The 27,593-nt window shown below is 50.1% G+C and overlaps 1 protein-coding gene across 28 annotated transcripts in view; it reads right to left on the bottom strand.

Moving 5' to 3' along the window:
* FAM234A (family with sequence similarity 234 member A) overlaps window positions 1–24,499 on the bottom strand; it is a 30,734-nt gene extending 6,235 nt beyond the window's left edge. For 9 of the 28 annotated variants that reach the window (XR_624236.5, XR_624237.5, XR_004731601.3 and 6 more), the window contains exons 1-8: window positions 24,453–24,499; window positions 11,750–11,861; window positions 7,018–7,318; window positions 2,809–2,925; window positions 2,256–2,447; window positions 1,046–1,176; window positions 501–633; window positions 175–304 (exon numbers count right to left, since the gene is read on the bottom strand). Coding sequence is in view for 14 of the 28 variants with exons in the window: in XM_009008819.5 (XP_009007067.4) it covers window positions 175–304; window positions 501–633; window positions 1,046–1,176; window positions 2,256–2,447; window positions 2,809–2,925; window positions 7,018–7,285 (971 nt within the window). In the remaining 14 variants the exon portion in view is untranslated. The other 19 variants (XR_013524470.1, XR_013524476.1, XM_009008818.4 and 16 more) reach the window with 7 other exon arrangements.
* Between the last annotated feature and the right edge of the window lie 3,094 nt (window positions 24,500–27,593).

The raw sequence follows: 27,593 nt of genomic DNA, 5'->3' as shown, positions 1-27,593 counted from the left end.
TTTGTTTGACATTTCTCCCATCTGAGTGAGCCCAGGCTGACCCCGAGGGACCCCCCAGCCCGCCCTGCCCGTGGGGCTGTTCTGGGCTCCAAACAGATGGTCCGAACACTGGGGCTGGGGAGCTGGGCTGCGGTGGGACGCTCTGCATGGAGAAAGGCCGCGGCCTGGACCCACCTGTGGGAAAGCATCCTGTGGGTGGTGGCATTGAACATACTCTCCCAGACGGGGTCCTTCTTGAACAGGCCATCCCTCCCGGTCACCTTCTCGTAGAGATCCTTCACAGACCAGCTGCAGAGGGAGCTTGCTATTCAAAACACAGAAGGGCCCGAAGTCACTGGGGTCACGCTGGGAACCTGCACCAGGAGCACTTGGGGCCACATGGGGCCAGGCCCTGGGCTTCCCGACTCCAGCACCTCTAGCGTGGAAGCAGGGCCTGAGGGGCCGCGGGGCAGTCACCATTCCCTCCCACACTCTGCCCGTGAGGCTGGCCAGGTTCATACCACAAGGGAAGAGGATGTAGTGGGCACCCGTCCTGGTGACGTGAAGGAGGAAGCCACTTTCCCCGTCCACACCGAGGCTGCCTCTGAGGCCAATCTGGTCCCCATTGCGGCCTGAGTAGAGGTGACCACTAACCTGCAATGACACAGGGCCTGAGGAAGAGAGGGACCTGAGTCCAGGGCGGGGGCACTGTACCATGGGAGATGCGGAAGGGGGAGGCCCGCAGGCTCTTGGTTCTGAGGAAAGAGGTGTTCCCATCGGAGTCTGACACTATGGTCAGTGACTCCACACTGCACGGGCCGTCTGAGGCGGGCAGGGCAGCCTGGCACCTCGCAGATGCTCCCAGCCCTCAGAGCTTCACCCTCAGCACTGCAATGGTACAGAATGGAAGTGTGTGTGCCACCGTTCTTGGGGAGGCCCCAAAGCCACCTGGTAGAGGTGGAGTCCCCTCAGTATGCTGGGTCTATGGGAGTTGGGAACGTGGGGCTCTTGGTGAGTCCCCTACAAGCGGTCAGACCCCAATCCTGTCTGGGAAGTTGGGCTGTACCTCCTCCTGCTCCTGGGTGAGAACCAGCAAGTCTGGGACGCCATCGCTGTCCACGTCAGGCACCTGCAGCAGAGGGCTCAGGATGGACGCATTCCTGCTGAAGCTGCTGGGATGGTGCCACAGGGTTTCCCCTAAAATCAGCCACACAGTTATGGAATGCAGCCCTGAGTCCCCTTCAACAGTAGCCTGGCAACTGCACAGCCTGTGACAGGCAGGCTCCCGTTGAGCTGTCACCCGTGCGACCGCACAGCTCACCACACACTCAAAGCAGATATCCCCACAGGAGGGAGGGCGGCCCTCCTGTGCCTGTAAAGGAGCAGCACGTGGAGTGGGGGAGACACGACCTACCTCCGGATGGAGGCCCAGTGGCGATATGCCAAAGACTCTGGCGATACGCAGAGTTCCCCCTTCCTTTTCTCCTAGCTGTGTGTCCTAGAACATCTAGGGCCAACGCTGACCCTCCTGCCTGAGTGCATGAAGCCCGATCTCACCCACCTCTCGAAGCCCCTGCCTCTTGCAGGCCCCAGCTGAGCAGCGCCTTCCTCTGCCCTGCACAGAGAAGGCAGGAATGGAGGTGTGTGCTTGGAGGCGGATCTACTGACCACAGGTCCCAGCACAACTCCTCATCCACACACATTCTCATCCAAACCTTTTTTGTTTTAAGACAGATCCCTTGATTCTTAAAATATTTCCAGCCTGCTCTTTATTCTCCTCTATATCCTTAAAATGACAACTTATGAGGGAAATGTGAACATTCACCAAATCTAGGCACAGAATTCCTCCAGAGTGCCATGAGGTTCTAGGAGCCCACGCGCACACACACCCGCGCACCACGCATTCCTACGCTTATGCTTCCACCCGGCCGGCTCTGCTGGTGCTCGGAGACCTGCGCCCTCAGGCTCAGGGGCACCCACAGGCCCATCTTCCCTGGTGGGCTGAGCGCAGGTTCATGTTCTGGGCTCGCCCTGGGCACTGCCACCACAGACACCCCAGGAACAGCCGGAGGCCAAGCTGTTCCTCTCCTCTGCTGCCCCATAGCAGGTGACATCTGGCTGCCCGTGGGTGACAGCCCGCCAGCCAGGTGTAACGGGAGGTGACAGACACAGTGCAGAGAGGTGGCTGAGGCGCACGACTTCCACTTGGAGGCTCTCCCTGTAAGTTTCCTTCCCATCCAGCCACCCTCAAGATCACAGGGCTGAGCCTGGCCTACCTGTGAAGAAGTTGACCGCAGTCAAAGAACCGGGTCTGCCCACAAGGATGCAGGAAGGAGGCACCTCGCCGCCCCTTGGCCGGGGCACAACACACTCCACGAAAGCCACGTCTTGGGCCACAGGCCTCTCCCAGAGTGTGCTGCCATTGGCCCCCGACAGAACAGCCGCAAAGGTGCAGGAAGAGGAAAAGCCTGTAGGGAGAGACACCAGCATGTCACTGCTGCAGCCTCCGGGTGACTGGGCAGGCCCCAGTGTGTGCTCTGCCAGGCCTGTCTTCCTCACACCTCATCCTGGGCCATAGCCCCTCCCTTCCAGGTGCATCCCCTTTATCTTGTAGGCTCTTTGAGCTCTAATGCTGACCCACAGGGTCTCAGTGGCCATGGCGGTGCTGGGGCTAGGCCTCCCTGCCTCCTCCTAGTCCTGGCAGGAAGGGTGATGAGATGGGTTTCACAAATACCAGCATCAGCTACCCCCAAACACTGAGAGGATGACCCAAAACAAAGATTCCTCCTTCTACATGGAGCTCCCCCTTTTCAGGTAAAATGAAATTACCTTCATCCACGCAAGATTGGTTGAAATTGTTGCTGCTGTTGGTATTTTTATAAAGAAAGAGGATATCTTGGATCCTGTCCCCGTTGATGTCGTTCACAGCCAGAAAGTCATAGGTGACTGAAAGAGAAGAGCAGACTGTCCTCCACAGGCCATGCCTGGTTTCCAGGAAAGGTCGGGTCCAACACAAGCTACTTCTCTGCTCCCTGTGAGGTCACCCAACGAGGATGATGGCTTCATCCTCATGAGGATGAGTAATTTCCTCCCAGAACACAAGAGGTGGGACAACAATGCCCAATGTTCATCTTCAGAAAAGAACAAGCAGGAATCCTGGGCATGCCCAATGGGCGTCCTGGCACTTTCTGATCAGAACTAAACCCCTCCCCAGACCAGATGGTATCCAGACAGTCCACACTCCATATCGTCAGGGTCTACACTTCCTTTCTTTCAAGGACTCAAGGCATAAACTACATGCCCTAAACTCAAACACCAAAACAATGAAGCTGAACCCCTCACAACTTTTTAATTTAGAAACAGGGTCTGGCTATGTGGTCCAGGCTGGTCTTGAACTCCAGGCCTCAAGTGATCCTCCTGCCTCATCGTCCCGAAGTGCTGGGATGACAGGCATGAGCCACCGGGCCCAGCATGAAGTCTGATGTTTACTTTTACATCAGGCACAAAAATGAACTCAAAGCTGGGCGCGGTGGCTCACGCCTGTCATCCCAGCACTTCGGGAGACTGAGGTGGGCGGATCACCAGAGGTCAGGAGTTCATGACCAGCCTGACAAATACGGCGAAACCCTATCTTGGGGAAAAAAAAAAAGGGCCGGGTGCAGGGGCTCAAGCCTGTAATCCCAGCACTTTGGGAGGCCAAGGCGGGTGGATCACGAGGTCAAGAGATCGAGACCATCCTGGTCAACATAGCGAAACCCCGTCTCTACTAAAAATACAAAAAATTAGCTGGGCATGGTGGCGCGTGCCTGTAATCCCAGCTACTCAGGAGGCTGAGGCAGGAGAATTGCCTGAACCCAGGAGGCGGAGGTTGCAGTGAGCCGAGATCGCGCCATTGCACTCCAGCCTGGGTAACAAGAGCAAAACTCTGTCTCAAAAAAACTCAAAATGAATTAAAGACCTAAACGTAAGAGGTAAAACTATATAACTCTTAGAAAAAAAAAAAAAAGGAAAAATTTTCATGATACTGGAATTGGTAAGGATTTCTTTGATACAAAAGCGCAGGAGGCCAGACACAATGATTCACGCCTAATAATCCCAGCACTTTGGGAAGCCAGGGGAGGGGGGCAGATCACCTGAGGTCAGGAGTTTGAGACCTGCCTGGCTAACATGGTAAAACCCTGTCTCTACTAAAAATACAAAAATTAACCAGGCGTGGTGGCACAGGCCTATAATCCCAGCTATTCAGGAGGCTGAGACAGGAGAATTACTTGAACCTAGGAGGGGGAGGTTGCAGTGAATCAGGATCATGCCACTGTACTCTCCCACCTGAATGACAGAGTGAGACACTGTCTTAAAGGAAAAAAAAGCACAGGAAATGAAAGAAAAAATAAAGTAGACTTCATGAAAATTAAAAACTTTGGCCACAGTGCCTCATGCCTGTAATCCCAGCACTTTGGGAAGCCAAGGTGGGTAAATCACAGGGTCAGGAGACTGTGACCATCCTGAGTAACATGGTGGAACCTCATTTCTACCAAAAATCTACAAAAAAATTAGCTGGGCATGGTGGTGGGCACCTATAGTCCCAGCTACTCAGGAGGCTGAGGCAGGAGAATCGCTTGAACCCGGGAGGCAGAAGTTGTAGTGAGCTGAGATCACGCCACTGCACTCCAGCCTGGGTGACAGAGCAAGACTCCATCTCAAAAAACAAAAAACAAAACCAAAAAAAGACGCAGAACACTTTTGTGCATAAAAGAATACTAACAAGAGTGAAAAGGCTGGGTGCGGTGGCTCACACCTGCAGTCCTAGCACTTTAGGAGGCCGAGGTAGGTGGATCACTTGAGGTCATGAGTTTGAGACCAGCCTGGCCAACATGGTGAAACTACCTCCTCTACCAAAACTACAAAAATTAGCCAGGCATGGTGGCACGTGCCTGTAACCCTAGCTACTTGGGAGGCTGAGATAGGAGAATTGCTTGAACCCGAGAGGCGGAGGGTACAGTGAGACAAGATGGAACCATTGCACTCCAGCCTGAGGGACAAGGGCAAAACTTCGTCTCAAAAAAAAAAAAACAGCTAGGCTCGGTGGCTCATGCCTGTAATCCCAGCACTTTGGGAGGCTGAGGTGGGTAGACCCGCCTGAGGTCAGGAGTTTGACCAGCAAGACCAGTCTTACCAGCATAGTGAAACCCGTCTCTACTAAAAATGCGAAAAATTAGCTAATCAGCTACTAGGGAGGGTTAGTTAAAAAAAAAAAAAAGGTTGGGTGCAGTGGCTCACGCCTATAATCCCAGCATTTTGGGAGGCCAAGGGAGGCAGATCAAAAGGTCAGGAGCTTGAGACCAGCCTAACCAAGATGGTGAAACCTCGTCTCTACTAAAAATACAAAAAAATTGGCGGGGCATAGTGGGCAGGTACCTGTAATCCCAGGTACTCAGGTGGCTGAGGCAAGAGAATCCCTTGAACCCAGGAGGCAGAGGTTTCACTGAGCCAAGATCATGGCACTGCACTCCAGTCCAGGCAACAGAGCGAGACTCTTGTCTCAAAATAACCCAAGCAAACAGAGAAACGTATCGTCTTCCCAAATTAAGCACGAAATCTTGAACACAAACTGCACCTAAGTGAGGTTCCAACCAGAAATGCCACTGACGTTGCCGGAGAAGCCCCCAAGTCTTTGCCAGGAAACACTCTGAGGCTCTCAGTGCTCACGCCCACTGACATGCTGACTGCAGCTGCTGTTCTCCCAGGCGCACAGTGTCCTGACTAAGGCTGACTCCACTGCTCTTCATTAAGGCCAAGACTCCAGGCGGCCACATTCATGAGACAGCAGTCAAAGTGTGCTCTCCTTTCGCTAACCAGAACGTGAGCTGGGGCACCCTAGCAAGACTGGACCGCACGAGCTGGTGCATGTTCTTCACATTTCATGACAGGCTTCTCTGTATCTTTCAGTCGGCAGCTCTGTTTCATTAAATTCTTTAACTAGAAATAGCTAGGTAGGGTGGCTCAAGCCTGTAATCCCAGCACTTTGGGAGGCCGAGGCAGGTAGATCACAAGGTCAAGAGATGGAGACCATCCTGGCTAACATGGTGAAACCACGTCTCTACAAAAAAAATACAAAAAATTAGCCAGGCATGGTGGCACGCACCTGTAATCCCAGCTACTAGGGAGGCTGAGGCACTTGGACCTGGGACATAGAGGTTGCAGTGAGCCAAGATCATGCCACTGCACTCCAGCCTGGGCCACAGAATGAGACTCCTGTCTCAAAAAATAAAGAAAAATACAAAAAAGTAACCAGGCGTGGTGGGGTGCACCTGCAATCCCAGCTATTCAGGAGGATGAGGCAGGAGAATCACCTGAACCTGGGAGGTGGAGGATGCAGTGAGCTGAGATCGTGCCATTTTGCTCCAGCCTGGGTAACAAGAGCAAAACTCTGGCCAAAAAAAAAAAAAGAAAAGAAAAGGAGCCAAATGGGCTACTTTTGTTTATTTACCCACCTCATCCTTGCTAAACAGGGGAGAACCAGAAGGCAGCCACAGTGCCTCCCTGGGAGTGCTTCCATGTTCATTCAAGGGCTGCTCGGCCGGGTGCTGCAGTGGCTCACGCCTGTAATCCCAGCACTCTGGGAGGCTGAGGAAGGCGGATCACCTGAGGTCAGGAGGTCACGACCAGCCGGACCAACAGGAAAACCCTGTCTCTACTAAAACACAAAATTAGCTGGGCGTGGTGGTGCATGCCTGTAATCCCAGCTACTCGGAAGGCTGAGGCAGGTGGAGGCTGTGGTGAGCTGAGATCGCACCACTGCTCTCCAGCCTGGGCAACAAGAGTGAAATTCTGTCTCAAGAAAAAAAAAAAAAAAACCAACAAAAAACGATGCTCTATCACTCCCTGAAACTCCAGGAAAACCTTGGACACAGAAGTGGCAACCCCTCGGACATGATTCACCGTTAGAGGCCACTTCTAGACTCACGGACACAAAATTCTGCCCCCACCCCCTGGGAAGAGCCGCTTTGGACGCCACTGGGAGGGGAAACCTAGGCTCACCAGCGGCATTGTAGTCCATCCTCCACATTCGCTGTGACGCTGGCCGGTCTGGACACGGGATGACGAATGAGACGACAAACACCACAAAAAGGCAGAGAAACAACGAAATAAAAAACGCCACGGAACGGCATCGGGAGAGCTGGGCTTGTGGAGGCGTGCTTTTCAAGTTATCTTCATTTTTCGATGGGTTTCCCAGATTTTCCTGCGATTTTCTTTCTTCATTTTTCAAGGGGTAGATTTCGGCTTCTAAGTCCTTGTTGTCCAACATCACGTGCACATCCCAAAGTTTACCTCCTGGTCACTGAGTCAACAAAACAAGAGGTCAGCGAGGTCAGCAGTCCCACAGCACAGAGCTGCGGCGCAGAGGGGTCTGCTGGTGTCAGCTTCCTGGGGAGCTGGCTGAGCTGTAGCTATGGGCCATCAGCCCAGGAAATAAAAGCTAAATAAATGTTTAGGGTGTCAGTCTTAACAGACTGTACTTAAGAAGGTCTCTAATGAATGTGGGAAGGCGAATTAGCTGTGTAGAGCCAGCAGGCAGGAAACTATTTCCACCCTGAACACGCGGGTGCTTCCTGCCTACTGCTGAATGAGCTCCAGGGCAGAGCTGGGCCTGAGCTGGGATGAGGAAACCCACACCCTGCACATTAAACTAACCCCGCCTACTCAGCATGTGAGTGGTCTGACGGACCTTCCACCAGCCTCAAGCACTGCACAGACGGAAAAGGTGGCCCAGGTGTACACACATGGGCTCCCTGAAGGGCCACAGACCCAGAATTCAGAGCACCCTGAGTCAAGACGGGCTCTGGGCAGGCAGCCTTGCACCTCTCTACCTGTGTGACCCGGACATGCGCTTTGACTGAACCGTGCCTCAGTTTCCTTATCTGTAAAAGAAATAATATCTACCTTAGAAGCCTGTATTAAGGATTAAGTAAATGCATATGAAGCATTTATAAGATCATTTGATACAGAGTAACATTCAAACCCTAGCTAATTATTATTAATAAAATATGTTCATGATAAACAGACTAATTAGAAAAAAATAAAATAAAGTCTGTTTGAAGGGAAGTCCATGGGGAGAACAGAGGACAGCTGTGTGGAGTGAGCTCAGGGCTGGGCTGACTTCTGAACCCCGACTCTGAAGGGGAAAAACATGCCCTCTCCTTGCCCTGGTCCCCTCCTGCTGGCTGGATTGGGGGTCGTGGTGGTGAAACTGGCAGTCACCGTCTTAGAGACAAAATGGAAAATACTTTTGAAGATGGGAAAGGCACAAGGCCCTGATATCTGCTAAGCACCACCACCCAGCCTAAGCTGCTTGCACTGTATTAAATGAGAAAAAAACAAACTTCCATTTTCTCTTAGGAAAGCTTTTTGTTATTTTGGCTCCTTTTAAACAGCCAAACTGACGCCCTAACACAACATACTGAGAAACTGGACATGATCAAACAGATTTGAGGTATAATCTTCATCTACCCAAAAAGGAAGTCAACAGTTCATGACAAAGGGAGGGGTGAAAGAGGGGGTACAGAGGTCAGTGAGGGAGTGCTGAGAAGCCGCGCCCTCTGGGGAAGGGTCAGGAAGGCAGAGAGATAAGGGACTGCTGGCTTATGTTTAAACTTGTCAGGAAGGCAGAGAGATAAGGGACTGCTGGCTTCTGTTTAAACTTTTTACTCCCGACTCTGTCTTTCCCTATTTGTCTAATAAAAACAATTCATTAAAAAACCTGTGTATACCCAGTAGAATGGCTTTAATTTGAAAAATGAAAAAGGACAAGTCTGGGTAAGGATGTAGAGAAATCGGAACCCTTGTACACCACGGGTGGGACTGAAAAATGATGCAGCTGCTGTGAAGCACCGTCTGGCAGATCCTAAAAAAGCTAAATAAAGAATTACCGTATTCTCTGGCAATTCCAGTCCTGGAATTAAACATAGAGACAGGGGCCGAGCATGGTGGCTCATGCCTGTAATCCCAACATTTTTGGAGGCCAAGGCTGGTGGATCACCCGGGGTTGGGAGCTTAAGACCAGCCTGACCAACGTGGAGAAGCCCTATCTCTACTAAAAATACAAAATCAGGTGGGCATGGTGGCACGTGCCTGTAATCCAAGCCACTTGGGAGGCAGGAGAATCACTTGAACCCAGGAGGCGGAGGTTGCGGTAAGATGAGATTGCTCCATTGCACTCCAGCCTTGGCAACAAGAGCCAAACTCAGTCCCAAAAAAAACAAAAAACAAAACAAAAAAAAAACCAGGCTGGGCACGGTAGCTCACGCCTGTAATTCCGGCACTCTGGGAGGCCAAGATGGGTGGTTCATGAGATCAGGAGATCAAGACCATCCTGGCCATGGTGAAACCCTGTCTCTATTAAAAAAACAAAACAAAACAAGGCAGGGTGTGGTGGGTCATGCCTGTAATCCAAGCACTTTGGAGGCCAAGGCAGGCGGATCACCCGAGGTCAGGAGTTCAAGACCAGCCTGGCCAACATGGTGAAACCCCGTCTTAATAAATAAATAAATAAAATGAAAAAACAAAAAACCAGAAACTTGGCCAGCAGGGTGGCTCATGCCTGTAATGCCAGCAGTTTGGGAAGCCAGGGCAGAGGATCCCTTGACACTTGTTCAAGGCAGCAGTGAGCTCTGATCACGCCACTGCACTCTAGCCTGGGCAACAGACCCCATCTCTTAAAAAAAAAAAAAAACCCGGCTAGGCGTGGTGACTCATGCCTGTAATTGCAGCACTTTGAGAGGCCAAGCAGCAGATTACTTGAGCTCAGGAGTTCAAGACCAGCCTGGACAACATGGCGAGACTCTGTCTCTACTAAAAATACAAAAAACAATGAACTAGGTATGGTGGCATTCACATGTGGTCCCAGCTACCCCGGGGAAAGATCACCTGACTTTGGGAGGCACAAGTGGGCGGATCACCTGAGGCCAGGAATTCGAGACCAGCCTAGACAACACGGTGAAACCCCACCTCTACAAAAAATACAAACATCAGCCAGGCGTGGTGGCACTTTGTAATCACAGCTACTTTGGAGGCTGAGGCAGGAGAATCACTTGAACTCAGGAGGTGGAGGCTGCAGTGAGCTGAGATCGTGCCACTACACACCAGCCTGGGTGACAAAGTAAGACTCTGTTAAAAAAACAAAAAGATCACTTGAGCCCGGGGGAGCAGAGGCTACGTGAGATGAGATCACACCACTGTGCGCCTGCCTGGGTGACACAGCGAGACCCTGTCTCAAAAAACAAATAAATAAAAAACCCACCACAGAAGCTCAAATAAAATTCTGACACATTATAAAATTATGCTAAATTGGCTGGGCGCGGAGGCTCATGCCTGTCATCCCAGCACTTTGGGAGGCCGAGGCGGGTGGATCACGAGGTCAAGAGACTGAGACCACCCTGGTCAACATGGTGAAACCCCGTCTCTACTAAAAATACAAAAAATTAGCTGGGCATGGTGGTGCGTGCCTGTAATCCCAGCTACTCAGGAGGCTGAGGCAGGAGAATTGCCGGAACCCAGGAGGCGAAGGTTGCGGTGAGCCGAGATCGTGCCATTGCACTCCAGCCTGGGTAACAACAACGAAACTCAGTCTCAAAAAAAAAAAATATATATACTAAATTAAATACCTAGGACACAAAGGTCACCTGTGGTGTGATTCCAGTTCTCTGAAATGCCCAGAATAGGCAAATCCATAAAGGCAGAAAGCAGATTCGTGGTTGCCAGGTGTTGTGGGATGATGAAAATAGGGGTGATGGTTAGCTACAAAATGTTATGAATGTACCGAATGTCACCAACGGCAAATTTTATGTCATGTACACTTTACCACAATCTAAAAAAGTGTGTGCATTCTCCTAAGTGCTGAGGCTTAAGTTTTACCCTGTTAGAAGTCAGAAAAGGTGTGCTTATCAAAGGTAATGAGTTAGAGCACGGAAAATCAAACAATGAGTCACGAGCAAGGACCTCATTAAACCCAAGCAGCTGGCATGGGGGTGGGGAGGCAGGGAAGGGGTTGTCTAGAAAAGGTAACGATGGAAAAAGCCAGCAACAGAACGTGCGAGTGTCTCATTTCCAGGGCCCGAGGGGCTGGGGCCAGGGCGTGAAGAACAGACTGCTGTCTGTTCAGCAAATCTAGCCACCATGTCCCAGTGAAGGGACGTGTGAACTGTTTAAAACATAGATTCTTTTGGCAAAGGAAAGAAAATGGAATGAGAACCAGAATGCTAAAATTCTGGATTTCTATCTTTAAGGCTTTAAACTTAAGAGCTTTAAAATTGCAGCCAAGAAATTCGAGCTCTGAGCCTCAGCTGTCCTCATTGGTCAGGAGCCAGAGCATCTAAGGAAAAATGCAGGATGGCCGGGTGCGGTGGCTCACACCTGCAATCGCAGCACTTTGGGAGGCAGAGGCAAGTGGATCACCTGAGGTCAGGAGTTTGAAACCAGCCTGACCAACATGGTGAAACCCCGTCTCTACAAAAAATAAAAAAAATTAGCTGGGTGTGTGGCATCCACCTGTAATCCCAGCTACTAGGGAGACTGAGGCAGGAGAACTGCTTGAACCAGGAAGGCAGAGGATGCAGTGAGCTGAGATCGTGCCACTGCACTCCAGCCTGGGCAGTAAGAGTGAAACTCTGTCTCAGAAAGAAAAAAAAAAAAAGAAAACGTGCAGGAAAGCACCACTCAGTGGGGGTGGGGGCATCAACCACCAGCAGCAGGAATCTGAAGACTCCCGGCCTACCTGGTCATGGGAGTGCCTAGAGGAAGTGCTCACTCAATGCTGACTCCTGCTGGCACATCTGGTTGCGAGCTGTGGACATCGAATCTCTCCGTCTTCGTAAGCCCAGGCAGATCTAGGGATCGTAAAGCCACTTGTAAAGCGAAGCTCAGTCAGCCTGTAAATGTCAGGTGAGGACGTAGATCCTTCCAAAGACATGACTCTCAGCCGCGGCTCCACATGAAAATAACTTAGGTGCTTTTGGAATCCTGATTCCACACCTCAGAAGGACCAAGTTAGCTGCTCTGGACATGAGGTCGCAGTCAGGAGCGGCTGCTGGCACTGAGAAGTCTGCCCTTGTTACGTTCATCCCACCGTAACTACCAGATGATGGCCATATAACCCCTGACCCTCAAGTGGAGACTCCATCCCCGCACAGCCAGTCTGGAAGCAAGCAAGGCAAAGGGGAAAGGGCCTTTTCCTCTGATGATGCCACCCGGGCCTGCATTTGGGGTTTTCTGTTCCTTGGAGTTCACAGCAAGCTTAGTAAAGTCAATACAAATGCAGACCTTAAGCTGGTAAATTAAATTTCATGGCCAGGCACGGTGGCTCACGCCTGTAATCCCAACACTTTGGGAGGATGAGGCAGGCAGATCACGAGGTCAGGAGCTCGACACCATCCTGACCAACATGGTGAAACCCCAGCTGTACTAAAAATACAAAAATTAGCTGGGCGTGGTGGCTCGTGGAGGCTGTGGCAGGAAAATCACTTGAACCTGCGGGGGCAGGCGGCAACAAGGCGCCACTGCACTCTAGCCTGGGTGACAGACATCTCAATAAACAAACAAACAATCAAATAAATAAGGCCGGGCACTGTGGTTCATGCATGTAATCCCAGCACTTTGGGAGGTCGAGACAAGCAGATCATGAGGTCAGGAGTTTGAGACCAGCCTGACCAACATGGTGAAACCTTGTCTCTACTAAAAATACAAAACTGGCCAGGCACGGTGGCTCAAGCCTGTAATCCCAGCACTTTGGGAGGCCGAGGCAGGTGGAACACGAGGTCAAGAGATCGAGACCATTCTGGTCAACATGGCAAAACCCCGTCTCTACTAAAAATACAAAAAAATTAGCTGGGCATGGTGGCGCATGCCTGTAATCCCAGCTACTCAGGAGGCTGAGGCAGAATTGCCTGAACCCAGGAGGCGGAGGTTGCGGTGTATGCCCAGATTGCGCCATTGCACTCCAGCCTGGGTAACAAGAGCGAAACTCCGTCTCAAAAAAAAAAAATACAAAACTTAGTTGGGTGTGGTGGAGGCAGAGGTTGCAGTGAGCTGAGATTGCGCCACTGCAATCCAGCCTGAGTGACAGAGCGAAACTCTGTCTCAAAAAATAGATAAATAAAAGTAAAAATAAAAATAAGTAGATAAAATCGCTCCTTTTTTTAATCATTTTTTTTTATTTTTGCCTTTTGTCTTAAGGTTACACCTGAACTTAATCATTTTTCTAATACCTAAACTATGACCAAAGGACAGTCCAAAACGATTACTATTAATGTAGTTTGGGTTAATTTTTTTAAAGTCAGTAATAAAAATACACAACATTTAAAAGAACTGGGTGCAGTGACTCACACCTGTAATCCCAGCACTTTGGGAGTCTGAGGCAGGCAGGTCACTTGAGCCCAGTAGTTTGAGACCAGACTGGGCAACATGGGGAGGCCTCATTTCTACCTAAAAAATTTAAAAAATCAGCCAGGTGTGGTGGTGGGCACCTGAAGTCCCAACTACTCGGGAGGCCGAGGCAGGAGGATTGCTTGAGCTGGGGAGGTCAAGGCTGCAGTGAGCCATGACCATGTCACTGCATTCCAGCCTGGGCAACACAGCAAGACCCTGTTTCAGAAAACCTCGCAAAACTCAGAAAGTATAAAAGGGTAAATCTCCTTTCACCCTGTGGCTCCCAGGCTCAAGGGGGAGAAGCATGTTACTAGTTTCATTCATTCATTCATTCATTCATTCATTCATTTGAGACGAAGTTTCGCTCTGTCGCCCAGGCTGGAGTGTAGTGGCACGATCACGGCTCACTGCAACCTCCCCCTCCCTGGTTCAAGCAACTCCCCTGCCTTGGCCTCCTGAGTAGCTGGGCTTACAGGCGCATGCCACCATACCCAGATAATTTTTTTGTGTTTTTAGCAGAGATGAGGTTTCACCATGTTGGCCAGACTGGTCTTGAATGCCTGACCTCAGGCAATTCTCCTGCCTCAGCCTCCCAAAGCGCTGGGATTACAGGCATGAGCCACTGCGCTCAGACCCATGTTACTAGTTTCTTATGCATCCTTCCAGAAGTGTTCTCTGTGTGGACAAGCATAGAGCATATAAAGTATACACTCTGTGAAGAAAACGTGACTAGAATGTGACTAGAATGGTCAAGGAAAAATAAAATTCACACTACTCTTATTTCTACTGTGTGACTGGTCATGTTAAATCAGACCAAACTGGACATTCTGTAGCAGGGACAGAGAAAGTACTGTCATTTTCCTAATTTCTGCCTTTTGAATTGGAAAGCCTAGCTGAAAGGACAAACAGTTCCCCCATGCACGGACCACCTCTGTAACATGACTTAGAAAGGGAAAAAACTCTCTAAATGCACATTAGTAAAACTGTTGGAAATCTGGGTAATCCGTCTCTTGTGAGCACCTATAATATGGCCACTGTCCTGACCTGCAGAGCAGAATGAAATAGGATGTATCACATACCTGAGGGAAGGCAAAATCAAAGGCTTCGGAAGGCAAAGCCCCATTACTAGAATCAAAACAAAGCAGGTAACTGACTTAACCAAATGAGCACCCACCCGAACCCAGCATGGGCTCCACTCTGGGAGGGTTCCCAGACAGGCCCCACGGTGCCTTCATGAGGACTCTCCTACCACTTGAGTTAACCAAGATCAGGGTAGAAAACGGTACTAAACATTTTTGGGGATCATTTTAGGGAGAATCATTTTTTTTTTTCCCGAGACAGAGTCTTGCTCTGTCGCCCAGGCTGGAGTGCAGCGGCGCAACCTTGGCTCACGGCAACCTCCACCTCCCAGGTTCAAGCAATTCTCCTGCCTCATACTCACGAGTAGCTAGGATTACAGGCACGTACTACCAAGCCCAGCTAACTTTTGTATTTGTAGTAGAGATGGGGTTTCACCATATTGGCTGGCTGGTCTCGAACTCCTGACCTCATGATCTGCCCACCTCAGCTCCCCAAAGTGCTGGGATTACAGGCATGAGCTACCATGCCCAGACTTCTTTTTTTGAGACAGAGTTTCAGTCTTGTTGCCCAGGCTGGAGTGCAATGGTGCAATCTCAGCTCACTACAACTTCCGTTTCCTGGGTTCAATAAATTCTCCTCCCTCAGCCTCCCAAGTATCTGGGATTACAGGCATGTGCCACCACATCTGGCGATTTTTTCTATTTTTAGTAGAAACAGGGTTTCACCATCTTGGCCAGGCTGGTCTTGAACTCCTGACCTTGTGATCTACCTGCCTCGGCTTCCCAAAGTGCTGGGATTACAGGTGTAAGCCACCTCACCCAAAAGAGGATCATCATTTTAATTGACAAACACGGGTTTCTACAACTGTGAGCCAGCCAGTAAGGCATTAGTGAAAAACACAGACTGATCTAAGATCAAAATAATTTGTGAGAAACTGGTTTAAAAATCATTCATAAGCCAGGTGCAAAGGCTCATGCGTGTAATCCTAGCTCTTTGGAAGGCTGACGTTAGAAGATCACCTGAGGTCATCACTTCGAGACAAGCCTGACCAACATGGAGAAACCTGGTCTCTACTAAAAATACAAAATTAAGGCCGGGTGCGGTGGCTCACGCCTATAATCCCAGCACTTGGGAGGCCAAGGCGGGCGGATCACCTGAGGTCAGGAGTTCATGACCAGCCTGACCAGCCTGGCCAACAAGGTGAAACCCCGTCTCATTAAAAAATAAATAAATTAAAATAAAAATACAAAATTAGCTCAGCATGGTGGCACACATCTGTAATCCTAGCTATTTGGAAGGCCGAGACAGGAGAATTGCTTGACTACGGGAGGCAGAGGTTGTGGTGAGCCGAGATCACGCCACTGTACTCCTGCCTCGGTGACAAAAGCAAAACTCCGTCTCAAAAAAAAAAAAAAAAAAAATTATTAATAAGTCTGGGAGCAGTGTCTCATGCCCGTAATCCTGGTATTTTGGGAGGCCAAGGAGCATGGATTGCTTGAGCTCAGTTCAACACTAGCCAGGGCAACATGGTAAGACCCTGTTTTCTTAAAAAAAAAAAAAAAAAAAATTAGTCAGGTGCGGTGGCACACACCTGTGGTCTCAGCTACCCAGGAGGCTGAGGTGGGAGAATCACTTAAGCCCAGGAGGCTGAGGTTGCAATGAGCAGTGATCATGCCACTGCCCTCCCAGCCTGGGTGATACAGAGTGAGACTCTGTCTCAAAACAAAACAAAAACAATTAAAAACAACAACAACAAAAAAACCAGCAAGTGGCCGGGCATGGTGACTCAGGCCTGTAATCCCAGCACTTTGGGAGGCCAAGGTAGGTAGATCACAGGTCAGGAATTCAAGATGTCTCTACTAAAAATACAAAAATTAGTTGGGCATGGTGGTGCATGCCTGCAGTTCCAGATACTCGGGAGGCTGAGGCAAGAGGATTGCTTGAATCCAGGAGGCAGAGGTTGCAGTAAGCTGAGATCAGACCACTGCACCAGCCCGGGCAACAGAGCAGACTCCGTTTAAAAAAAATAAAAAAATTAATGCCATTTCTTAACAGTTTGTACAAAAAAAAAAAAAGAGAGAAAAAAGGGTAATAATGAAAAAAAAAAAAAAAAAAAAAAGACCGGACACCAAGAATAACTTGAAGAAAGATAAACAAGTAGGCTGGGCGTCTTGGCTCACACCTGTAATCCCAGCACTTTAGGAGGCCAGGAGTTTGAGACAAGCCTGGCCAGCATGGTAAAACCTTATCTATACTAAAAATACAAAAAATGAGCTGGGCGTGGTAGCAGGCGCCTGTAATCCCAGCACTTTAGGAGGCCAGGAGTTTGAGACAAGCCTGGCCAACATGGTAAAACCTTATCTATACTAAAAATACAACAAAATGAGCTGGGCGTGGTAGCAGGCGCCTGTAATCCCAGCTACCTGGGAGGCTGAGGCAGGAGAATCTCCTGAACCTGGGAAGTGGAGAGTGTAGGGAGGCGGGGACTGGAGTGAGCTGAGATTGCCCGACTGCACTCCAGCCCACGAGGCCACGTGAAACTCCGTTTTCAAAAAAAAAAGGCAGGCTTGGTGGCTCACATCTGTAATCCCAGCACTTTGGGAGGCCGTGGCACGTGGAGCACGAGGTCAGGAGTTCAAAACTAGGGTGGCCAAGATGGTGAAACCCTGTCTCTACTAAAAATCAAAACATTAGCTGGGTGTGGTTGCATGCACCTGTAATTCCCAGCTCCTCGGGACGCTGAGGCAGAAGAATTGCTTGAACCAAGGAGTCTGAGGTTGCAGTGAGCTGAGTTTGCACCACTGCACTCCAGCCTGGCAACAGAGGGAGACTCCATCTCAAAATAAACAAAAATAAGCATGTTAGCTGGGCGTGGTGACACATCTGTAATCCCAGCACTCTGGGAGGCTGAGGTGGGTGGATCATGAGGTCAGGAGTTAGAGACCAGCCTGGCCAACATGGTGAAACCCCAACTCTCCTAAAAATACAAACATTAGCCAGGCCTGGTGGTGTGTGCCTGTGATCTCATCTACTCTGGAGGCCAAGGAAGAATTGCTTGAACCTGGGAGGTGGAGGCTGTGGTGAGCCAAGATGGTGTCACTGCACCTCAGCCCGGGCAACAAGAGTGAAACTCCACCTCAAAAAATAAAAATAAAAATATGCACTTGACTAGTCATAAAAAATAAATAAATAAAAATAATAGGCTGGGTGTGGTGGCTCACACCTATAATACCAGCACTTTGGGAGGCTGAGGCGGGTGGATCACAAGGTCAAGAGATCGAGACCATCCTGGTCAATGAGGTGAAACCCCGTCTCTACTAAAAATACAAAAATTAGCTGGGCATGGTGGTGCGCGCCTGTAGTACCAGCTACTCGGGAGGCTGAGGCAGGAAAATTGCTTGAACCCAGAAGGCAGAGGGTGCAGTGAGCCGAGATCGCGCCATTGCACTCCAGCCTGGGTAACAACAGTGAAACTCCATCTCAAAATAAATAAATAAATAAAAATAAACAGGGCTGGGCGTGGTGGCTCACGCCTATAATCCCAGCACTTTGGGAGGCTGAGGCGGGTGGATCACAAGGTCAAGAGATCCAGACCATTCTGGTCAACAGGGTGAAAACCCATCTCTACTAAAAATATGAAAAATTAGCTGGGCATGGTGGCGTGAGCTTGTAGTCCCAGCTACTGGGGAGGCTGAGGCAGAACTGCTTGAACCCAGGAGGTGGAGGTTGCAGTGAGCCAAGATCGCAGCACTGCACTCCAGCCTGGGTAATAAGAGCAAAACTCCATCTCAAAAAAAATAAAAAATAAAAATAAAATAAATTTTAAAAAATGTTATCCCCATATATGGTTATTTAAACAGATTATTACCCTGGCCTGCAGAACTATCAGTAAACCAGCGGTGGCTCATGCCCAGCACTTTGGGAGGACAGGAGTTCAAGACCAGACTGGCCAACATAGTGAAACTCCATCTCTACTAAAAATACAAAATTAGGCGGGCATGGTGGCACATGCCTGTAATCTCAGCTACTGGGAAGGCTGAAGCAAGAGAATCACTTCAGCCTGGGAGGCAGAGGATGCAGTGAGCCAAGATTGTGCCACTGCACTCCAGCCTGGGCAACAGGGCAAGACTGTTTCAGAAAAAAGAACCATCAGTAAACCAGCCACTCAGCAACTGGTCTGCTCTAGGCCACTGAGGCTGCCACACCTGTCTGCCCTCCAGGGAGTCCACAGGCTACCTAGTCAGAGTGGAAACTCTGATTAGGAGGAAGAACAGTAAAATCCAGCAGGAGTCTGTGCAGCTGATTAACATGTCAGCGGGTGAAGGCGGGGCGGGAATGCCAGGGTACAGGCAGAAAGGAAGTCACACGTCTTTACCTTTTCTCCAAGGGTTCTTTCTCTAAGAGCAGTTCACTGGGCCACGCGCGGTGGCTCATGCCTGTAATCCCAGCACTTTGGGAGGCCGAGGTGCGTGGGTCACGAGGTCAAGAGATCGAGATCATCTTGGCCAACATGGTGAAACCTCATCTCTACTAAAAATACAAACATTAGCTAGGTGTGGTGACAGGTGCCTATAGTCCCAGCGACTCTGGAGGCTGAGGCAGGAGAACTGCCTGAACCTGGGAGGCAGAAGTTGCGGTGAGCTGAGATCACGCCATTGCACTCCAGCCGGTGAGACACAACCAGAGTCTGACTCAAAAAAAAAGAAAAAAAAAAGGCCCAGGTGTGGCAGCTCAAGCCTTAAGTGAGCTTGGGGTGACCCGTGCTGACCCTGATTAACCACATTCCACCCCAGAGAACTCAGGATTTTTCTTTGAAAGCACTCAGCATACCCCTCTTACCTGGCAGAAAGAAAGCTATGTAAGGGCAGGGCAATGGCGGCTGTGTCCCCTGAGACAAGCACTCAATAAGTATCAGTTAAACGGATGAAAGAGAATTTAAAAGACGCGTAAGGTAACTCACAATCGTTCTCTTTGCTTCAGGATCTGAACTTTCCCACAGACGTCATGACCCATAATCATTAACCAATCTTTGTATCAAGTGTGCCCAAACGCTTCTCCTCAAAGCCAGCTGTTAGATAAACAAATGACTTAAGAAATGTTTTTACACAATGTGGCTGTGTCACCACGGAGAATACTCCGGGTATTTGACAGCAATTCAACATGAGGTTCCGAGACACCCACGGTGACCCATGAGGCAGCACTAATGTTTCAGCAAAGCAGATTTCAGACAAGGACGGCTACTGTGTCCAGTCGTTTTCAGCAAGCAGCTGTTTCTCTCTTTACCAAGCATAATCTCAAGACAAAGAACATCACCATTTTTCAAGAACCACTTTAAAGATCATTGTTCCAGCTGGGTGAGGTGGCTCACACCTGCAATCCCAGCACTTTGGAAGGCTGAGGCGGGTGGATCATGAGGTCAGGAAAACGAGACTATCCGGGCCAACATGGTGAAATCCCGCCTCTACTAAAAATACAAAAATTAGCCAGGCATTGTGACGTGTGCCTATAGTCGCAGCTACACAGGAGGCTGAGGCAGGAGAATCACTTGAACCCGGGAGGCAGAAGTTGCAGTGAGCCGAGACTATGCCATTGCACTCTAGCCTGGGCAACACAGCGAGACTCTGCCCCCCCCCTCAAAAAAAAAAAAAATCATGATTCCTTAACAAAGGCAAAAGTATCAGAGCAGAGGAAGTCAGCACTCAAAAGCCTAAACACAGTTCCTTTCCTTTACGTAAATTAGAAACTTTTAAAGTACTTGAGAAGGGCTCACAGTGCCTCCTAAAAGTCGTGGACAAACAGCTACCTGCATTTTAGATGGGCAACTATTACACAGAATAAGTTTTGTAGTCTATCCAGGAAGTTAACAGGGGGTAAGCCTTTCTCCTAAACTCCAAGGCAGATTTCCTGCGAGTCCCCCACAAATCAGTGGGTTTTTTTTTTTTTTTTTTTGAGACAGAGTCTGGCTCTGTCACCCAGGACGGAATGCAATGTCACGATCTCAGCTCACTGTAACCCCGCCTCCTGGGTTCAAGCAATGCTCCTACGTCAGCCTCCCCAGTAGCTGGGACTACAGGCGCTTGTCACCATGCCCGGCTAACTCTTGTATTTTGGTTTCACCATGTCGGCCAGGCTGGTCTCCAACTCCTGACCTCAAGTGATCTGTCTATGGGCAGAGAAAGAAAAAGATAAACTCTAACTAGATCGCTTCTGTTCAGCACCACAAGATAATAAGTAAGCCGTAGCCTCAGTTTCCTTCTTTTATCATTACTTTTTAAAACCTTTGGCCCTGGTGTGGTGTCTCATGCCTACAATCTCAGCACTTCAAGAGGCTGAGGAGAGAGGACTACTTGAGCCCAAGTGTTTGAGACCAGCCTGGACAACATAGTGACTCATCGTTTCTACATACAATGAGAAAAAAAACTTTTACTATGTGCGTGCTGACACATTAACACAAGTAGAGAACACCAGCCCTGTTTACCCTTTACCCAGGTCCAACAGTTACCAACACATAGCCAGTCGTTTTCACCTACAAGCCAGCTGACTTCTCGCCCACGTCCCACCTCTGGTTATTTTTACATTCGCTCTGATCTCTCAGCATCTGCTTCATGGTGATTTGGTTAGGAGGCAGCTTTTTTTCTTTTTGACATTCAGAGATAACCTAAGTTCCATAAAGAATTTTGCGAAGCACAAGTGGTTACAAAATTCACCATGTTTGCAGGGTGTTGTTTTTTGTTTTGGTTGGTTTTTTTTTTTTGAGATGGAATCTTACTCTCTAGCTCTATTGCTCAGGCTGGAGTGCAGTGGCTCCAATTTCACTGCAACCTCTGCCTACTGGGTTCAAGCAATTCTCCTGCCCCAGCCTCATGAGCAGCTGGGATTACAGGTGCCCATCACCATGCCCAACTAATTTTTGTATTTTTTTTTAGTAGAGATGGGGTTTCACCATGTTGACTAGGATGGTCTCCAGCTCTTTTTTTTTTTTTTTTTTTTTTACGAGACGGAGTTTCGCTCGTTACCCAGGCTGGAGTGCAATGGCGCTATCTCGGCTCACCACAACCTCCGCCTCCTGGGTTCAGGCAATTCTCCTGCCTCAGCCTCCTGAGTAGCTGGGATTACAGGCACGCGCCACCATGCCCAGCTAATTTTTTGTATTTTTAGTAGAGACGGGGTTTCACCACGTTGACCAGGATGACCTCGTGATCCACCCGCCTCTGCCTCCCAAAGTGCGGGGATTATAGGCGTGAGTCACCCCGCCCTGCCGGAAGAGTAATTTGTTGATGCACTCATTGTTTGCTTTGAAATCTACAGCTTGCAGAGCTTTTAAAGTTGAGTAGAAACAGATTGCGTGAATTATATGTCAGGGTCACTCTATCTAACATCTTTCTCTGTCAAGGAACAGTACCCTGATTTCCCTTGCGGATATCTGCTTTCCCAACTGCTCAGACAATGTGGATCTAGTGGGCCGACAGCACCCCACTTTGGGGAGTGCTCCTCACCCAGGCCTAGCTAACTGATCAAATTCCCAGAGATTAGGGTCAGAACTCCAGCTGAAATCACAGGGCCAGGCACTCTTGTCCACAGGAGTAATGAGTGGTGGCACAGTGGTTTTAAAATGTTCAAGGTGTGTGTGTGTGTGTGTGTGTGGGCGGACATGGTGACTCATGCTTGAAATCCCAGCACTTTGGGAGGCTGAAGCATGCAGATCATGTGAGGGTAGGAGTCCCACACTAGCCTGGCCAACACAGTGAAACCTGTCTTTAATAAAAATATATATATATATGAGCAGGGCGTGGTGGCTCATGCCTGTAATCCCAGCACTTTGGGAGGCTGAGGCCGGTGGATCAAGAGGTCAAGAGATCGAGACCATCCTGGTCAACATGGTGAAACCCCGTCTCTACTAAAAATACAAAAATTAGCTGGGCACGGCGGTGCGTGCCTGTAGTCCCAGTTACTCAGGAGGCTGAGGCGGGATAATTGCCTGAACCCAGGAGGCGGAGGTTGCGGTGAGCCGAGATCGCGCCATTGCACTCCAGCCTGGATAACAAGAGCGAAACTCCATCTCAAAAAAATTAGACGGGCATGGTGGCACGAGCCTGTGGTCCCAGTTACTCGGGAGCCTGAGGCGGAAGAATCGTTTGAACCCAGGAGGTGGAGGTTGCAGTGAGCTGAGATTGCACAACTGCACTCCCAGCCTGGCGACAGAGCAAGACTCCATCTCAAAAACAAAGAAACCAAAAAAAGCGATTATTCTGCCTCAGCCTCCCGAGTAGCTGGGATTATAGGTGCCTGTAACCACACCCAGCTAATTTTTGTATTTTTCTAAAGATGGGGTTTTAGAAAAACCATGTTTTTCACCATGTTGGCCAGGCTGGTCTTGAACTCCTGATCTCAGGTGATCCGCCTGAGTCAGCCTCCCAAAGTGCTAGGATTACAGCTGTGAGCTATCTCACCTGGCCTGATGATCTCGTTCAAGCCCTTGACCCTCGCTTATTTCTGGTTCCTTGCACTTTCCAGAGCAAAAACCAGTGTAATACTTACATAACTGAACTAATTGTAAAGCATCCCAACCAGTGCAGCAAGGACTCTAAATGCTAAAATGCCCAAATAGATATCCACTTGAAGCCAGGGTCCTGCTCACTGCTTCCTCCTCCCCTGCTCTGCACTTCCTCTTTAGCATGGTCCATTTTTTACTTATCTAATTTACTATTTATACCCTCCAGTAAAACAGACGCTCCTTGAGGACAGGAAGTTCTTTTGTTGTGTACCACATCCTCAGCACCTAGAACCATCCCTGGATCCCAGCAGACACTCCGAGAGTATCTATTAAGTTATTCTAGGCTGGGCGCGGTGGCTCAAGCCTGTAATTCCAGCACTTTGGGAGGCTGAGGCGGGTGGATCACGAGGTCAAGAGATCGAGACCATCCTGGTCAACGTGGTGAAACCCCGTGTCTACTAAAAATACAAAAAATTAGCTGGGCATGGTGGCGCGTGCCTGTAATCCTAGCTACTCGGGAGGCTGAGGCAGGAGAATTGCCTGAACCCAGGAGGCGGAGGTTGCGGTGAGCCGAGATCGCGCCATTGCACTCCAGCCTGGGTAACAAGAAACTCCGTCTCAAAAAAAAAAAAAAAAAAAGTTATTCTAACTGCTGTAATTGAATGCAGACTGAAATTGCAATGAAGTAGTGTGATCTGATGCTGACGCTGGAAAGACACCAGCATCCAGTACATGGAAGCGAGGAGGTCACCGCCTCCTCAGCTGGAATCACCAGGTTGAGAACCCACGAGAAAACGAAACTGCCTATCCTGTTAACCTGTCGGTCTGACCAAGGGCAGACGCTCTCCTTGACAGCTCTCGGCCAAGCAAGGTAGGGGAGAGCCAGGAACGCGTCTTCCTCCCTTGTAGACTTGCGTTCCGTCCGCTCAGAACACAACAGGCTATGCCTCGGCTGCGCTCGGGGCGCTTTCCCAGGGTCCCGGACTCGCGAGCTTGCAGACGCTGTTCCGAGAGACGACACGCCTCTCTGATCCCCGAGAGGCTTCCCACCCACATTCTCCCACCATAAAAAAACCACTCTCAGGCAACTCGGGCGGCGCCGAGAGCAAAAGTGACCACGGCAGGCTCACCTACGCGGCGCCACGGCGGGGAGCTCCCTACCGGGACTAAAAACACACTCATCTGAACGCCACCGAGGCCCAGGCTGCGGCAATGGGGGGAAACCGGGAGGAGCAGCGTGTAGAGGCCCCCCCAGCTTCGGGCCCCCACCGCAGCCTTCAGGCCTGCACCTGACTCCGGAAGGCGGAGGGGCGGGGCGGGGCGGCAGGACGGGCGGGTCCTCCAAGGGCCGAGGGTTGCGGGGCTGGAAAACCCGGGGGCCGGGGTCGCTGAGGCAGGGGGCCCACGTTCCAGAGCGAAAGGGAGACCGTGAGACGCCCCAGCGGGGTGCAAGCGCGAGGACGAGGCGGCGCTCACTCACCTGCCTCCACGCCCTCTCACCCGCCCGCGCCGCAGGCACCGCCCCCTAGCGTCACTTCCGCTCAGCCGGGCCACCTGGGCCGGAAGCGCGCCCCGCAGCCCGGCTTGGTTTGCTGAGCGACGCGGTCGTGGGCGCGGCCTCCACCGGGAATCTGGCCGCGCCCTGTTTGTCGCTGTCGCGTTGGATGTTGAACGTCCTCACCCCGCTCCGTTCCCGTAACTTCTCCGTGTTCGCTCGCGTTCGTCCTCTTTCCTTCCCTGCGTCCCCGCTCCGTCCTCCCACCGCTCCCTGTCTTCTCCCCACCCAGTCCTTCCCGCGTCCTTTCTCGACCTCGCCCCAGCCTCTGGGTGCTCGTCCAGGGTTTCTCCTCTTCGACCACGAGGAGAATTGCTGGCAGTGGGGATGCGAACTTTCGGTCTTGAAATAATTGTGGCAAATTGGGAGTCTCGCGTGGTTGTGCCTACTGACACCCCACGCTGATCAGTAGTGGGCATGACGATTAGAATCCCCGATAGGGGACGGGTGCGGTGGCTACGCCTGTAATCCGAGCACTTTGGGAGGCCGAGACGGGCGGATCCCGATGTCAGGATACCACACCAATCGGCGGACATGGTGAAACCCCGTCTCTACTAAAAATACAAAAAAATGAGCTGGGCGTGGTGGCGCACGCCTGTAATTCCAGCTACTCGGGAGGCTGAGGCAGGAAGAGATTGCAGTGAGCCGAGATCGCGCCACTGTACTACAGCCTGAGTGACAGTGTGAGACTCCGCCTCAAAAAAAAAAAAAAAAAAAAGTCGGGCGCGGTGGCTCAAGCCTGTAATCCCAGCACTTTGGGAGGCCGAGGCTGGTGGATCACGAGGTCAAGAGATCGAGACCATTCTGGTCAACATGGTGAAACCCCGTCTCTACTAAAAATACAAAAAATTAGCTGGTCATGGTGGCGCGTGCCTTTAATCCCAGCTACTCAGGAGGCTGAAGCAGGAGAACTGCCTGAACCCAGGAGGCGGAGGTTGCGGTGAGACGAGATCACACCATTGCACTCCAGCCTGGGTAACGAGAGCGAAACTCCGTCTCAAAAATAAAAAATAAAAAAAAAAAAAAAAAAGAAGAATCCCCACCCAGATCAGGATAACTAGAACTCGGTCTTAAGCAAGCGTCTTGCCTCCACTCCTGAGTAGCTGGAACTACAGGTGGGCCCCACCACGCCCAGCTGAATTTTTCCTGTTTTTTGGACACAGGGTCTCACTGTGTTGCCCAGGTTGGTCTGAAACTCCTGGGCTCAAGTGATCCGCCTGCCTGGGCCTCCCAAAGTGCTGGAATTACAGGCAAGAGCCGTCGTGCATGGCCATCTTCCCTATTTTTGGGTGGGAGTATGTATTTAAGTTATCCAATTTATCTTCAGTGTGTGAAGGAAAGGTAATTTGCTTTGTTAATGGACAGGTCTCTGCATCAACTAGAGTTGCACCTGGAAAAGTTTACCCAAGAGAAGGCCCAGTGGAAAGAAAAAGCTGGGGCTGACTTGTAAACAGCTTAAAATGTTAATGTACTTCCTATTCCATACACAAATCATTCTGCAAGGGTGTAAACCTTAGTGTTTTAAGGTGTTTGAGTCCAAAATCTAAATAATTATTGGTTGACCAGCAGACTAGGCTGACCCAGGAATGATCCCTTGGAAGCCAGACCCAAAAATTAAAATTAAAAAACCCCACAAAGCCTAAAAAATGAGCAGAGACATCAGCAGTCAAACACTATGGGAGAGAAAAACTCTAAAAAAAATGACTCTGTGACCAGGCATAATGGCTCTCGTCTGTAATCCCAACACTTTGGGAGGCCGACGCAGGTGAATGACTTGAACTCAGGGGTTAGAGGCCAGCCTGGCCAACGTGGCAAAACCTCTTCTCAACTGAAAGGACAAAAATTAGCCGGGCGTGGTGATGTACACCTGTAATCCTAGCTGCTCAGGAAGTTTAGGCAGGAGAATCACTTGAACCTAGGAGGCAGAGGTTGTAGTGAGCCTAGATTGTACCACTATACTCCAGCCTAGGCAACAGAGCAAAACTTTGTGTCAAAGGAAAAAAAAAAAAAAGAAATGACTGTAGGCCAGGCATGGTGGCTCATATCTGTAATCCCAGCACTTTGGGAGGCCAAGGCAGGAAGATTGCTTGACCTTAGAAATTTGAGACCACGCTGGGCAACATAGTGAGACTCCCATCTCTATTTATTAAAAATAATATTTTGGCTGGGCACAGTAGCTCATGGCTGTAATCCCAACACTTTGGAAGGCCGAAGCAGGCAGATCGTGAGGTCAGGAGTTTGAGACCAGACTGGCCGGCATGGTGAAACCACGTCTCTACTAAAAAATACAAAAATTATCTAGGCATGGTGGTGCGTACCTGTAATCCCAGTTATTCGGGAGGCTGACACCGGAGAACTGCTTGAACCCGGAACTGAGATCATGCCACTGCACTCCAGCCTGGGCAACAGAGCAAGACTCTGTTTCAGAAAAAAAAAAAAAAAAAAAAAAAAAAAAAAAAAAAAAAAAGGCCAGGTGCAGTGGATCACTTCTGTAATCCCAGCACTTGGGGAGGCCAAGGTGGGCGGATCACCTGAGGTTGGGAGTTCGAGACCAGCCTCCCCAACATGGAAAAACCTCATCTCTAGTAGAAACGCAAAATTAGGCTGTGGGCGGTGGCTCACGCTTACAATCCCTGCACTTTGAGAGGCTGAGGTGGGCAGATCACAAGGTCAAGGGATGGAAACCGTCCTGGCCAACATGGTGAAACCTTTTCTACTAAAAATACAGAAATTAGCTGGGCACGGTGGTGGGCACCTGTAGTCCCAGCTACTCGGGAGCCTGAGGCAGGAGAATTGCTTGAACCCCGGGCAGCAGAGGTTGCAGTGAGCTGAGATCGCGCCACTGCACTGCAGCCTGGACAACAGAGTGAGATTACCTCAAAAAAAAAAAAAAGACAGGATTTCCCTCTGTCGCCCAGGCTCAAGTGCAGTGGCAGGAACTCAGCTTACTGCAACCTCTGCCTCCCAGCCACAAGTGATCCTCTCAGTTCAGTCTCCAGAGTAGCTAGGACTGCAGTTGTAAGCCACCATGCTCAGCTAGTGTTTTTACTTTTTTGTAGAGATGGG

Source organism: Callithrix jacchus, chromosome 12 (assembly GCF_049354715.1).
Source record: "Callithrix jacchus isolate 240 chromosome 12, calJac240_pri, whole genome shotgun sequence".
Classification (NCBI taxonomy): domain Eukaryota; kingdom Metazoa; phylum Chordata; class Mammalia; order Primates; family Cebidae; genus Callithrix; species Callithrix jacchus.
This window is presented reverse-complemented; position numbering and strand designations above follow the sequence as displayed.